Source organism: Eretmochelys imbricata, chromosome 14 (genome assembly GCF_965152235.1).
Source record: "Eretmochelys imbricata isolate rEreImb1 chromosome 14, rEreImb1.hap1, whole genome shotgun sequence".
NCBI lineage: Eukaryota > Metazoa > Chordata > Testudines > Cheloniidae > Eretmochelys > Eretmochelys imbricata.
The window spans coordinates 50,300,477-50,316,113 of record NC_135585.1 but is presented as its reverse complement, the minus strand read 5'-3'; the positions used below and the strand labels follow the sequence as shown (position 1 = coordinate 50,316,113).

Sequence of the window (15,637 nt, the reverse complement as noted above, 5' to 3'; positions counted from 1 at the left end):
CTCCAACATCCTGCCTTTCCTTTGGGCAGGGCTGGGCTCTCCCATTGGAGCAGCTCCCTGTTTCCTGGACTAGGGAGATGCTCTGCCTCTGATGCTGCCAGCTCCTCCTTTCTCTCTAGGCTGGGGATGGGGCTACCCCACCCAATGCCACCTCCTACTCTCTGGTTTTAAGCAGCTCTTCCCCAGTGCTGCACCTTCATCTCTGTTCCCCGGCCTGGGAGTGGAGGCTGCCTTTAGGGAAGGGAGCTTCCCTCTGGGATACAGAGCTGGTACCTGCCTCCTCTGTTCCCTCCTCAATAAAAGCTTCTGACACCTTCCTGGCTGTGTCTCTGCCACTGGGAATGGAGCAGCCCCAGCAGAGGGAGCTGGCAGCTGAAGCTTCTGGAAGCAGATGAGAAATACACTGAGGAATTACAGTGATATCTCTGCTCAGTCTCAGGTACCCAGGACAGAGGCAGCTCCCTGCGATCCAGGACTATCCCAGCCAGGACAGGGCTGCTGGGGTGTGTGAGAAATGGTCCCAGCCTCCCCCAGGGCCGAGCTCTGCCCCTAATGCTCTGATTTTCTCCCCCCAGCGAATGTGACTCTGGATCCAGACACGGCTCATCCCCGGCTCGTCCTGTCTAAGGATGAGAAAAGTGTGAGATGGGAACACACACTGCAGCAACTGCCCAGCAACCCTGAGAGATTTGACTCTGAGCTCTGTGTGCTGGGCTGTGAGGGATTCACCTCAGGGAGACATTGCTGGGAGGTGGAGGTGGGTGGCCGACGCTGGGCTGTGGGGGTGGCCAGAGAGTCTGTGGGGAGGAAGGGAGAGATCATCCGTAACCCTGAGCGAGGGATCTGGGCTGTGGGGTGGTGGGAGGGTCAGTTCTGGGCTCTCACCTCCCCTGTGACCCCCTCTGCCCCTGAGCCGGGCCCCCAGCAGGATCCGTGTTTGTCTGGACTGTGACCAGGGGCAGGTGACATTTATCGGTGCTGGTGACGAGGCCCCGATCTTCACTTTCCCGCCGGGCTCCGTTCTTGGGGAGAGAATCCAACCCTGGCTCCAGGTGGGGCAGGTAGCCCGGCTCAGACTGTGTCACTGCGACACGCAGGGGAGGGGCGGGGGAATAGCTCACTGGGAGCCATGAGAGCTCCCTCTCTAGCCTCACACACCCATAGCCGCCTCCATGACCCTGGAGTTTGCTTCCAGTCTCAACTCTGCACTGTCTGGACTGCCAAACCATGGAGAGCATTGAGTGAGTGAGGTAGAGAAGCCGATCTCATCACTGCCCCAGGGACTGTGCAGCCTGTTTGCCACTTTCCCCTATGAGCCAGGAGGACTCTCGGGATCCTGGGTCAGACAGTGCCACTGAGACATGGGGGGGGGAACAGCCCACTGGGCATGGAAAAATGGGTTCTCTAGCCAAGTTATCCTAGCCCCTAAGACCTGGAGGACTCCTGTCTACCCACCCTCTGGCCTCCTAGCTCAGTGACCCCTGGAAGCTCCTCCCCACTCCCTCCCTGCAGCACCAGGAATGGGAGGGGAGGGTGAAAAACTTCTGGGGGTGCAGGAGGGGAAAAGGGGCCCTGAGGGGCAGATGTGGGGGCTGTGGGGTCACAATTGGTGGGGGGGTTGGGGGCAGAAGTGATGTGGGGTTGGGGGGGCAGAATTAATGTGGGGCTGGAGACAGGTGGATGTGGGGTGGCAGGGACACCGAATTAGTTAATTGGGATTTGGCATTTTGGGAAGAAGCTGGAAGCTCCGCACGAGCCGGGAGCCTGGGAGAGGGAGACCCAGGGACTCGGGAGTGCACATCCATCCCAATAGTCAGTAGAAATGAGTGACTAGCATAGACACTTCCTACATCGGTAGAAGGGTTTTACAATCAGTGCAGTAAATCCAGCTCTAGGAGAGGCACTAGCTAGGGCAACAAAGAATTCTTCCCTTGACCTATCTGCGTCTGCCTCAGGGGTTAGATCGACCTAATTACATCACACAGGGTGTGAAAGTTTTCAGTGCAATGCAGCTAGGCTGACCTATGTTGTCGGTGTAGACCAGGTCTCAGGAAGAATAATGGTATGTCTACACTACAGCTGTGTTGCTGAAGTGCCCTAGTGTAGATAGAATATCAGGGTTGGAAGGGACCTCAGGAGGTCATCTAGTCCAACCCCCTGCTCAAAGCAGGGCCAATCCCCAATTTTTGCTGCAGATCCCTAAATGGCCCCCTCAAGGATTGAACTCACAACCCTGGATTTAGCAGGTCAATGCTCAAATCACTGAACTACCCCTCCCCCCCTCAAATGTATCCTGCATTAATGGAAGTGTTTTTTCCATCATTCTAGTTAATCCCCCTTTCTGAGAGGCTGTAGCCAGCTCACCAGCAGAATTCCATTGTCTGCACCGGGGAAAGCCTTGCATAACTCAAATTTTGCGTAAGTCGGAAACGTATATCTGTACGTTATGCAAAAATTACCGGAACTCAAAAATCCTATTTCTAGCTTACGGAACTTTTTCCATAAGTGCGAATTTGCGTAAGTGGAGTCTTGCATAACACGGGAAGCGTCTGTATATGGATTCAGGTTTTGGGGTACAGGGACTGTTACACTGGATTTGGAAAAAGAACCATTGGGAAACAGCTGAGGGTGGAAATTTGGTCCAAAAGGAAAACTGGAAATTTATCTATGATTGGTTGAAAGAACACCTGGGAAAATTAAAGGTAAGACATATTAAAAGTCATCAAAAGGAAGAAGGGGATGAAAAATATCAGAATGTTAAAGTGGATGCTTTAGCTAAATTAGCAAAAAAGGAACCTTTGGGGGTTATGTTAATTACTAGAGCTCACAACATAAAACAGGAGGCCGAACCTAAAGATGGGGAACCTGGAGTATGAAAGGGGGTTTATGTAAGAAAACAGGAGAGGTAAAATGGCAAACTTCAAAGAGAAGAGATCATTAACCTGTGTTAATCTATGGCCCACCAAGGAATAGAAAATACTCTCTTTTAAGGTAAAAATAGATTGGAATACAGCCGAAGGTGCGAGAGGACGTAGAAAATTTGGTTAAAAACTGCATAAGATGTGCAGCAGATGGGAACAGACCACCAAATTTGGGACCCTTGTGGCACCAAAGAATTGTAGGGCCATGGAGTAGAATACAGGTTGATTATATTAAAACCCAAAGAGGGAATCAGTATTTATTAGTGGTAATAGATTCCTTTTCTGGCTGGATGGAGGCAATTCCCACAGGAATCATACTGCAGAGACCACCGCCAAGAAGTTGTGGAAAGTACTGTTTAGTAGATATGGGACTCCAGAAGTAATTGGTTCAGATGATGGAGCACATTTTATAGGAAAAGTAATTAAAAAATATTAAAAGCTTTAGGAGTAAAGCAACAACTACATATCTCCTACCATCCTCAATCGTCAGGGACAGTAGAAAGGATGGATCAGATTATCAAGCAAGCCCTACGCCAAGTGGTGCAAGAAACTGGCACAGGTTGGGACAATAAATTACCAAGGGTAATTGGCAGCCATCCAGAGCAGTGATCGATTGGATACTGGCTACCCGCCTTATCAAATTCTCTTTGGAAGGTCTATGAGATTGTGGAACCCTTTATTATGAGGAGGAGGGAGAGTCTCTGTTGTCCTGGGCCTTCATCTGCAACTCCAAGGAGACAGTCCTGGGCAGGCCGCCATGATCCAAGCGGTGCCATTTCCTCCAATTCTTAGACATTTTTAAAGCAGTCCCACTGGTGTTATTTCCTTTTTTGCCGATTCTTCATTTTTTCCCAAGGACATAACAAAATTGCTTTTTGATAAACAGTTCTTTTTGACCAATTCACCTTTCAGTTCTCGCTTCGGTTGCCAAAATGCAAATCATGCACTCATGTCGAAACACACTCCAGCCAACACAGCAAAAGCCACTCGTGGGGCTGGAAGTATTTTGTCGGCAAAATTGCCGAAAAGTGCTGCATTGACACAGCCTTGTCACTAAAAGTCGGAGTGGTGTAGACAAGCCCAGTGTAGATCAGGGCAGAAAAAAAGGACTGGTGCCTAAAGAGAATTCCTTTTCTTATTCCACTGTGCATCCCAAGCACCGCTGTGCTTTTCAGGCTTGGAGGGAAATGTTCCATTCTCGAGAGAATGAAAGGCCATTTGGGAAGTGATGGCCCAGAACCCTGGCAGACAAGAGCCTGGATGAGGGCTGGACTCAGCCATTGGTATCAGCTGTTTCTTTTTAGTCATTCACAGGGATTTTGGATCCTGGCTGACCTGCCAGCCATCTCGTAAAACGCTTCCCTATGGCCTTTTGACACACACAGAGGTATCTCACTGCCAAGTCCCTCTCCTAGGAGGGAAGGGGGAAGGCTGCAGGGCAATCTCCCACCTCCATGCAGCCAGGGGCCAATGCTTGCCACTGCCATTCTGGAGCCTCCACATGTATGTATTGACAAATAAAATTGGCAGAATTTTAAAATATTGTGCACAGAATTTTTAATTTTTTTGGTGCTGAAAGCCCTCGGGAATATGGCATGCTGGACAGTTGTGGGGGGCTGTGAGGGGGTGCTGGGCAGTGCGGGGAGTCTGTGGGTGGGAGGCCACTGGGCATAGGGATCGGGGGTGGAGATCTCTGGGTGAGGGGCCACTGGGCATGGGGTTGCTGGGCATAAGGGGGTGGGGGGACCTGGGCAGGGCAGCGGTGTGGCAGGTACATGGGCAGTGCAGGGCTGGGGTTGGGGGCCCAGTGGGAAGGGAAGTGCAGGGGTTAGGGTGAAGGTGACACTGTGGAGAGGTTGGGGTGAAGATGGCAAAATGTAGGGGTTAGGGTGCAGGAGGGGTCAAGGGTGAGTGGCAAAGGGGGTTCAGGAGGAGGAGCCCACGGGAGCCAAGGGAAAAGGCCCTTAGGCCGGCCCTGCACCCTGGTGGATATGAGAGTGGGTTTCTGCTGTCACCCTTCCCCTCTGGCATCATTTTCCTTCCCCCCTTACTCCTGCTCTTTCTCCTTTTGCTTCTCTTTCCCGCAAGTCTGGCTCAGCCCGCCCAGACAGCTCCAACTTTTGCACCAGTGCAGGTCGGGTGACCAGATGTCCCAATTGTATAGGGACAGTCCCGCTATTTGGGGCTTTCTCTTATATAGGTGCCTATTACCCCCTCCCCTGTCCTGATTTTTCACACTGGCTGTCTGGTCACCCTAGTGCTGGTAACATGAGACCAGAGATGCTGCAGGGAGCCAGGTTTATCGCTAGGACCCAGGAGCGGCTGGGGGGCGGCTCTGGGGGGAGGATCGCGGGGCTCAGGCCCGGCCTAGGAAGTGACTCGCAGCCGCTGCGGGGACTCTGGCTCCCGGCGAGATCCCCGCGCCCCGGCGGCTGGTGCTGGGAGCCCGGAGCCCGGGCTGCAGCCGGGAGAGGGGAACCTCCAGCCGGGCCCTGCCCGCTGCTCCCCGGGAGCCTCTCCCAGGGCAGAGCCCACAGCCCGGCCAGGGCCCCTTCCCGGCCCGGCCCCTGCCCCGGGGGCCCCGCTCGGAGGGAAGGTAAGAGAGACCCGCCCCCCCCCGTCACCCCCGGGCTGCAGGGGGCGGGTTTGGCCCCGGGCTGCTCCCCGCGGAGCCGGCTGCGATTCCCTGCCCCGGGCCCGGGAAAGCTGCCGCCAGCTCCCGGTATGTGCGGGGTGGGGGGAGCCCGGCCGGGCCCTGCTGGGAAAGTGACGTGGGGGGGACTGAGGGGGAAGAACCGGGGTACAGGCCACGCCGGGTAGACCGGAGGGGGAAACCCAGGAAAGGGGCTGCAGAGGGGATAAAAGTTCCCCCAGATGGGCTGAGCCAGCTGCAGTGGTTGCAAAAACGTGGGGCATTGGGGCTTTTCCTCCCCCCTTTCCTAGGATTTTAGCACCCATTTCCCAGGGCCGTGTCCTTAGTCCCAGTGCATCGTAGTGCGGGGACAGGGGCGCTCTCCCCGCCATAAGATGTTACTGAGCTGTTAGAGGACACATGATCCAGTGAAACATTTACAGAACCCCCCCGCACAGATCTCACTGTCACACCTGCTCTGAGTGTTTAAAAGAATCCGGGTCTCAGTTTCTGTGTCTGTGTAAAGCCGCCCAGCGCTTCATCCATGTGTCCTAGCCCCTGTCCCTGTCCCTCTGAGTTTGACTCCTCTTGGAATCCAGTCTGGGCAGTTTCACTCCTTTACATTAGTTCCTTCTGAAAATATTCTTTGTATTACTCTGAGCTCTTCATCCTAAACTTCATTAGCATTGTGCGGAGGGACATCATTCTGCCATGGAATTCCTATTTTAATGGCATATAATCTTGGGAAATATTAATAGTTGTTCTCACATCTCACTGTGATACTGTAACAGTTCCTGTTTCTATTGCAATGTTGTAAATTGAGTTCCGTGCTGACTGATTACATGAGCTGGTCTGAAAACTCCTTCAATTTCCTTTTCCTTTTGCCAATTCTTACTTTGTCTCTCTATCCAGCACCCTAGTGCTTTATCCCATGTCCCATTTATGTACAGAATTTGGTTCCCAAATATTCACTAATGGCCAGAAGTTTCAAGGTTAAAGGCACCTAGATACTTTGTAATATTCCACTATTGGCCGAAATCCTTTTAAAAATCTGTCCCTAAGGGCCTTAGAGTGTCTCCTATACAGGGCTTCTCAAAAGGAACTTTCTGTGGTATTTTTTTTTTATTAAGCATAGATATGAAACCCCAAGACAGATTGACAACCCCAAGAATTCAAACCCCATGGGTTATGAACCGAACAGTCTAGAATTGAAAGAAAGAAGGAAAGAAAGAAAGAAAGAAAGAGGTTTTTCTTTTATTACCTTTTCGTGTCTGAGCCTTTGGGGTGTACTAGCTACATAGGTTTACTGCTACCCCTTCCAAAGGGTCCATACCTCTAAAATGGCTGTACAATCCTGTAACATTTGATGCCATTTTACACTTCCAGGAACATGTGATTCCCCTCCCCCACTTGCAATTGAAAATTGATTTTAAAACCTTATTTCTGTAAGTAACCCTCCATCCTGCACTCTTGGAAGTACCCACTTGACTTTTCTCTGACTTCATTTATTGCATCATCGATGTGGATTTTTCTACCACATTGTTTGTACTTCTAATGGCCTATTTAAGTTCCCAGCCCTTTATGGATACATTTCAGGGATGTTCTTTCTTCTGGCACATGTACCGATTTGTACGGCCAAAGTCAAATCATTTTTAAAAGGAATTGCTCTGTTTCTCCTTTGCATTGGTCAGCCCGGGGGCCACCGTGCTGACCTCACCCTTTCCTTTATGTTTTCGCAGTGGACTAGCAAATGCGGGTTAATTGCCCCATGGTAAATACGCCCATTTTCTTATAGATGCAGACTCTACAGCTGATTCCGATGGTAAATGACCCATTATTGTTCATGGCCTGAAAACTCTGATCCTGATTGGGTGACTACTACTCCTGTTCCTTTGCCAAGCGCGGCCTCTGAATGTCTGTGCCTGTTTGTGGAGGCATCATGGAAAAGAAATGAAAACATTTAAAACTAAAGAATTAGCACTCTGCCACCACCACCACCAATTTCCCACATTCCCTTTCCTTTATTTCCTCACAGCTTGTCTGCATGGTCTGATGCTAACAGTGTAAAGTTAATGCAAATAAATCCCAGGGCTTCAAACCGCTGTGTAGACGCTCTCATTCAGAAGTAAGGTGGCCTTAATTTCGACAGTGGCAGTCAGGGCAACCACAGACAAGTGCAGGAGACCTTCCTCCCAACACTGTAAATAGTCAGGCCTTAGATGTGGATTTTTCTACCACATTGTTTATACTTCTAATGGCCTATGTTTTACCAAAAAGAAAAGGAGTACTTGTGGCACCTTAGAGACTAACCAATTTATTTGAGCATGAGCTTTCGTGAGCTACAGCTCACTTAATGAAGTGAGCTGTAGCTCACGAAAGCTCATGCTCAAATAAATTGGTTAGTCTCTAAGGTGCCACAAGTACTCCTTTTCTTTTTGCGAATACAGACTAACACGGCTGTTACTCTGAAACCTATGTTTTACCATTTTTGTTGTGATTCATTTCAGGGATGTTCTTCGTTTTGACACGTGTACTGGTTTGTACGGCCAAAGTCGAAGAATTTTTAAAATGAATTGTTCTATGTGTCCGTTGCCTTGGTCAGGCCGGGGGACGCAGTGTGCTGGCCTCACCCTTTCCTTTGTTTTCACAGAGGGCTAGCTAATGCAGGGTAGGTACCCCATGGGAATAACACCCATTTTCTTATAGACACAGACTATGCTGCTGACTCTGATGTTAAATGACCCGTTATTGTTCATGGGCTGAAAACTCTGATGCTGATTGTGTGTCTCCTGCTCCTGTGCCAGGTGCTGCCTCTGAATGTCTGCGTCCATTTGTGGGGGTGTCATGGAAAACAAATTAAATCTTTTAAAAGTAAAAGAATTAGCAGAGTCTCCCTTAGCCCCCCTAACCAATTTCTCTTATTCCCTTCCCTTTACTTCTTCAGGGCTTGTCTGTGTGGTCTGATGTTAAAGGTGTGAAGTTAATCCACATGAATTCCAGAGCTTTAAACCCCTGTGTGGACGCTCTCATTCAGAAGTCAGGTGGCCTTAATTTTGACTTTGGCAGTCAGGACAGCCCCAGACCAGTGCCGGAGACCTTCCCCCCCAACACTATAAATGATCAGGTCTTTGTTCACTTTTTGAATATTTTTCAAGTATTGTATAGTCCAAGTGTAACCCACATGCGATTTTGCAAGTCCAAAGAGAAGCAGAGGGGCGATGATCTCATCTTCCCTGAATGTTCCCTTGTGTAGAAACGCCATTAGGATATTTCCCAGGTATCAGCTTTGGTCTGACAGAATTTCAGTACATGGGTTGAGGTGGAAATGTAAGGTGATCTCGCTCCTCTTCTCTCTCCTGCAAAGGACAGGACACCCTTCATGAGGAGGAGGGCGAAGGCCGGATAGTGTCACGGTAGGTCCTGCTGTGCGCACAGAGGGTGTTGGCCTGGCTGCTCAGTGTTCCCCTTTGTAAGGAACACAGACCAAATGGCGGCACTCTTGTCCCATGGGGGAGAACTATAAAGACTCCTTTGATCTCTTGCCCTGGTGAGAGTGCGCCCTGAGGGAGACACACTGCACCAGAGTCCTCCCTGGCTTCATTCAGAGCCGTTCCAGAGCATGGAGACTGTGAATGTCCTAAACACCTATCTCCCCTCCAAGCTCTGATTGCCTCAGCTCTCAGGTGAGTAAAGAAGGAGCGGCCGTGACAGGTGCCATGTGCCCAATGAAAACATCCGATGCAGCTCTGGAAACAAATACAGAGCATGTCTGGTAACTGCCCCACCCTACTTCTGGATGCTTTGGAGCAAGATCAGCCCTGTGCTGAGACACAGCATGACAATGTGTGAAGTGAGCTTAGTATATTTTTGTTACACCTGCCAGACTGTGCCTCACACCTTTGTGAGCATCACACTCACAGACTCACCGACATGACCATCCTCACAGGGGCGGCCCATCCATATAGGCGAACTAGGCGGTCGCCTAGGGTGCCAAGTTAAATGGGGCACCAAATTTGAAGGAAAAAATAAAATAAAAAAAAAATTAAAAAACCCCGAAAAAGATGAAAAAAATACAAATAAAATAACAAAGATGTCATTATTTCAATTCCTGTTCGTGTACGGAGGAAATATGAATTATAATTCATTTCTCTACATTTCTGAGAATTTATTAATGTCAAATATTTTATTTACTGCAAAAATAATTAATATTTCAGCAATTTTTTTTTCCAATTTGCGATATAGGGTCAAGATGACCCACTCCGCAATTTTGATAAGCAATAACTCAGCCACAATGAAACACTTCCGCCAGCCACAAGAGCTGCAATGCTAGTGACACCTAACTGGAATATACATCAAGGTCGCATAGCTAGAAATTCATGTAGAGCGGAGTTATCGCGAGTTGATACATGTCAAACGGTCATTTTAACACGTCACAGGTAGATGGTTAAGAATTGAGCGAATACTGTGGAAAATTGTGTTTCTTGGTGCCAAAGAATAAAGAATAACGTCTTTCAGCATTATAAATTCAAAATGTGAGTATCTTTAAGCGTTGTTAAACCTTAGCGTTATTATCGAGCTGTATAATTATGAACTTTTCTTTGTTATAACTGGTTCACATGTAATAAATAAGGTCCATAAAAGAAAAGTAACAGTGTTAATGCTTAATAAACTACGAAAGTCATAACATCACCCTCCAAGCGGGTAACCGTGAGGAAGGGGATTACTTTCCAAACAACGAGTGTTGGGTTATAACGTCAAAAAGGTCATTTGTTTCCATGTACATGTAAATGCTGTAACTAACTGTTTTAATAGGTAAGTGAGTGTATGTTACTAATCACTGAACCTTTAAGCAGTGAAAAGACGTGTTGGGATGGCTGCAGTGTGGTTTAAATCGCTAACCATGTGGTGGGTGTGTCAGCCATCCTTAACGCTATCATGCTTGCAGTCAGGAGCACAGTACATAACAATATTCAAATGTCCCATGGCGGAAAGAGGAAAAAGAAAACTCTCAGGAGCTGAGTATTGGAAACGAAAGGCTGAGATGAAAAAGGACCAAGCAAAACAGCAGGGATCCTTCCAGAAATATCTTCTCTTTAATCCAAATAAAGATGGAAGCAGTTCACAGCATCCAGGTAAAGGACTTTTACTTGGAGAGGAGGTTAGTTCACATCCGCATGAAAGCAGTTTGGAACATAAAGATGACGGAAACTTACTTCTAGATGAAGGCAGCTCACAGCATCAGACTGATATGGAAGTGGAGAAAATTTATTCACCTTCAGAGAGACATGCAGAAATTGAAATAAATGAAGTAGAAGGAAGAAAGGATGAGGAAATTACAAAGAATTTACAGTATGGGGAGCCAGTTTCATTGCCCACATGTGATGACTGGGTGCGGCAAATTCTCGTGGAACATGGACCCGAACAAGTTCATGAATTTCCCTTCCGTAAGGATGGAAATAAAAGAAAATTCTCTGCTCAGCATTACAAGAGGAAACTCATTAAGGGGGAAGAAATTCATCAAAACTCGTTACAATATTCAGTGCCGAAAGACTCTGTGTTTTGCTTTTGCTGCAAGTTGTTTAGAAATCAAGTAATTGGTACAGCACTTACTAAAAAAAGAAAAGGAGTACTTGTGGCACCTTAGAGACTAACAAATTTATTTAGTTTCTAAGGTGCCACAAGTACTCCTTTTTGCGAATACAGACTAACACGGCTGCTACTCTGAAACCTGTCAGTTACTGAGAATGGTTCGAAGGACTGGAAAAACATATCTTCAATTCTCTCTTCACATGAAAGAAGTACAGAACATTTGCAATGTTTTCACAATTGGAAAGAACTTGAATTATGATTGAAAAAAGGAAAAACTATCAATGAAGAGAATTTATGTGTGATCAAGGAAAAAGAAGAATATTGGCAACAAATATTAGAGCGTCTCATTGCTTTAGTGAGATTTCTCAGTGGGCAAAATTTAGCATTCTGCAGCCACGGTAGAAATGAAAAATTATAACTCCAGGTAATGGAAACTTTTTAAAATGTGTTGAATACCTAGCTTTGTTTGATCCAGTCATGAAGGAGCATATATGTAAAATAACTGATCATGAAACACAGGTTCATTACTTAGGAAAAAATATGCAGAATGAACTGATTCAAATCCTAGCAAATGCCATTAAAAAGAAAATTGTAGAAGCTGCCCATTCTGCAAAATACTTTGCAATAATACTGGACTGTACACCAGATGTGAGTCATGTTGAACAAATGACGATGATCATTTGTTTTGTGGACGTGGAAAAGTCTGCAGATGAAGATAATGTTGAAGTGCTCATAAAGGAACATTTTTTGGGTTTCGTACCATTGAAGGCAACGACTGGAGCATTTATGACTGAAACGATTCTACAAGAGCTTGAAACAATGTCATTATCTGTTGAAAACTTACGTGGCCAAGGCTATGAAAATGGGAGTAATATGATGGGTAAAGACAATGATGTGCAAAGGAGAATGATGGAAATCAGTCCTAGGGCCTTTTTCGTTCCTTGCAGCACGCATTCTCTGAAATTGGTTGTCAATGTTGCTGCTAGATGCTGTTTGGAGGCAAGCAGTTTCTTGGACCTGGTGCAATGTGTTTATGTGTTTTTTCTCAGGCTCAACATGTTGTTGGTATATTCTGACTCGCCATGTGAATTCTCTAACTGTGAAACCACTTAGTCAGACAAGATGGGAGAGTCGCATTGATGTTTTGAAGCCTCTTCGCTATGAATTTGGAAACATTTATGATGCCCTAATTGAAATTTGTGATGATACTACCTTTACTGGATCATCTGGCAATACGGCACATTCAGATGCAGATTCTCTTGCAAATGGCCTTTCCAAGTTCAAATTTGTGACTTCACTTATTTTGTTGTATAATATCCTTTTCGAGATTAACCTCAGTGGTAAACAGCTTCAGGAAAAGAACCTGAACATACACTCTGCTATCAAAAACTGCAGAAAACTAAAAATATTCTGGAGGAATTCAGAAATGATGAAGGGTTCAAAAGAACACTGGTAAATTCTCTCAAGCTTGCTGAAGAAATAGACTTTCTGATAGAATTTGAACCAGAGCCAGTTTGCATTTGGCAAAAGAAACAGCAGTTTTCGTCTGAAGGATGAGACACACCCATTCAGAACCCAAAACAAAGGTTCAAAGTGAATTTCTACTTCACAGTCCTTGATACTGTTATTCACTCGGTTGACGAAATATTTCAACAGATGCAGCAGCTAGAGTCAGTATTTGGCTTTCTATAGGATATCCACAGCTTGCAAAAGAAAACAGCAAAACAGATAAGAGAATTTTGTATAAAACTGGAGTCGGCATTGACTCATGAAAATTCAAAAGACATTGATGCTACAGATTTGTGTAGTGAGCTTCAGGATTTTTCAAGAGGACTTAGGAAACATTCTACTCCTGAATAAGTACTGAACTTTGTTTTTGAAAATAAACTCTGACAGTTTTCCAAACATCTTTATAGCTCTACGCATTCTTTTAATTTTGCCAGTTTCCGTAGCTAGTGGGGAATGTAGCTTCTCAAAGTTAAAATTGATAAAAAAAATCTGCATTAAATATGGTGCAAGAGAGACTTGCTGGACTTTCAACAATGTCTATAGAGCATGAAATAGCTGGAAAACTGTTTCTAAGGGTATGTCTATGGGTAGTGATCGCTCTATCGGGGGTCGATTTATCGTGTCTAGTCTAGTCGTGATAAATCAATCCCCGATCGCTCTGCCGTCGACTCCGGTGCTCCACCGCCACGAGAGGTGGAAGCGGAGTCGACGGGGGAGCGACAGCAGTTGCCATGAAGATGCCGCGGTAAGTCAATCGAGGTATTCACGTAGCTGAAGTTGCGTACCTTACATCGAGTCCCCACTCCCCCTCCAGTTTAGACCAAGGCTAAAAGAACTAGTGTCTGAATTTTCAAAACTTAAAGCAAGAAAAGTCATGTTTTAAGAGCACAGAGTGTTTCTTATTCAGAGTGTTTTGTAAATACAGGTTAAAGTTCATTGAAGAGTTTTCTTACTTCTTTCTGTATTGGATGTGGTGGTAATGGCAGTTAAAGCAGGACTGCGTAATGGATGATTTTGGAGTTGTAATAATAAAAATTATAATTAACATTTTTAATACATTTTTATTTGAAATCAGAATGAAATATCTAGCTGTCATGTACAAATCTATTCTGAAAATTTCGTGTCTCTGTTTTATCTGATCTCAGAAACATTAGTTGGACAGAAGGACAAACCGAATAATTAAGCCTCTGTTTAAAAGAAAACGCTTAAAAAATGTTAAAAGGAAAAAAGGGGCAAAATGTTTCCCAGTTTACCAAAAACCTCAGCCTAGATCTGCCGTGGGCGTTTGGGGGTGGGGGCGCCGATTGCATGGTTCGCCCAGGGCACCAGTTGCTGGCAGCTAGTCTAGGGCCGCCCCTACATCCTCATGTACAACAGGGGTAACAGACAATGCTGTCTGTCTAAGTTACATTTCCCTGGCAGAGCCTAGTTACAAGGGAAATATCCACGGGCAACCCCCTCCCTTCCCGCATACACACTGCTCCCAGCTTCCATTGGATTTTTTTAAAAAGAGACAAACTCATGATCTTTGGGGCTCTGATTCCTGAGTGTTCAGGGCTGCCCTTGGTCTTGGTCTGATTTCCAGGCAGGTTTTAGACCTCAGCCACACCGGAGTCAGACCGGAGTCACTGCTGACTCTGGCAGGGGGTGAGTGCAGATGGGCCAATGGGATCAGCCTCCACCTGCCTGTCCCTGGAGGCTGCCAGGGGAGTCCAGGGCAGCTCATTCTTCAGGTGTTGCCACCATAGGGCTCTGGCTATTGCTAAGGGAGAGGGGTTTACACTGCAATGGGGGACAATCCCTCAAAATGGCCCCTTTGATTATGCTCTTTTTCTAGCATTTGGCTTAGAGATGCTGTTACTGGGAGGGTCTAAAGAGCCTGGGGGTAATCAGGGTGTGACATGGACTGAAGCCCCTTCTGTAACCTCCCCCATCGCCCCTCTCACCCCGACAGACTGAGGAATCACATCCACGTTTTGCTCCAGATCGTCCCATCTTCCAGGAGACAGGGAAGGGAAATGGCTGTGATGGAGCCAGCTCAGGTAGGGGATTTTCAGGGAGTTGCTGGGCAGGGGGAGGGAGAGGCAGGGAGAAGACAGGGTGTGAGAAACCTGCTGATTTTCTGAGTAGGACCATTGGTGATGGGGAGGGAGGGACATTCGCCCATTGTGAAAACAGGACACAACCCCCCTGCACAGGGCTGGAGCCTGAACCCACTAGCCAGAGGCTGCTGGGAAATAAAAAGGCAAGCTCTTAGGATTCCTGTCCCTGTCCCCGGCTCAGAGCTCTGCTTCCCGTCTCAGCCTGTGACTGGCAGGCGTGTGGGAAATTAGAAGACCCTGCCCTGCTCCGTATGCTGGGGGGACAGGGAGCTCTCACCTACTCCCCACCCCCTGAAGCCTCCTGGCTGCTCTGAGCAGGGTGGGGGTGGGATTCTTCTACTCTGGCCCTCCCAGAGCGTCACTTTTTTTTTCCTTTCCTGTGAATAGCAGGATTGTGGCTGGGGCAGCAGGTGTTGATTGGGGGACTCTTGTTGTTTCAGATGCTGGTGACCTTCGAGGAGGTGGCTGTGTATTTCACCCAGGGGCAGGGGGCTCTGCTGGACCCCACTCAGAGAGCCCTCTACAAGGATGTCATGCAGGAGAACTACAAGACTGTGACCTTGCTGGGTAAGGGATTCCCGTCCCCTTGGTTATTAGAAGCCATTGAGTTTGTATGTATGAATCTCGTCAGGTTCTTCCCTCGTCAGTTAGATCAAAGGGGAATGTTTTGCATAATGAACAGTTGCCCTGTGCGAGAGACTTGCATCTCCATGCCCTCTCCAGTGAGACATGCTGTCAGAACTTAATGGACATGCTAGCTCATCCCCACCTCTCCATCTTTCAAAGGGGCAGAATTCATTCGTTGTCCTTTCTGTATTGATCCCATTCACACACACAATCCTTGTTTACCTCCCTTCTTGGGAATAGCTCCAGCTATTGGGAAG

The 15,637-nt window shown here is 47.2% G+C and overlaps 2 protein-coding genes across 7 annotated transcripts in view; one reads left to right on the top strand and one right to left on the bottom strand.

The window, feature by feature from the left end:
- The window catches only part of LOC144274657 (uncharacterized), a 138,438-nt gene that overhangs the window by 117,957 nt on the left and 4,844 nt on the right, over positions 1-15,637 (bottom strand).
- LOC144274658 (uncharacterized) overlaps positions 1-15,637 on the top strand; it is a 168,155-nt gene that overhangs the window by 150,023 nt on the left and 2,495 nt on the right. The window contains exons 1-5 of one of the 6 annotated variants that reach the window (XM_077833654.1): positions 5,305-5,517; positions 8,061-8,221; positions 8,498-8,677; positions 14,606-14,693; positions 15,194-15,320. In XM_077833654.1, coding sequence (XP_077689780.1) covers positions 8,670-8,677; positions 14,606-14,693; positions 15,194-15,320 — 223 coding nt within the window. In that variant the 5' untranslated portion in view covers positions 5,305-5,517; positions 8,061-8,221; positions 8,498-8,669. The other 5 variants (XM_077833656.1, XM_077833655.1, XM_077833660.1 and 2 more) reach the window with 5 other exon arrangements.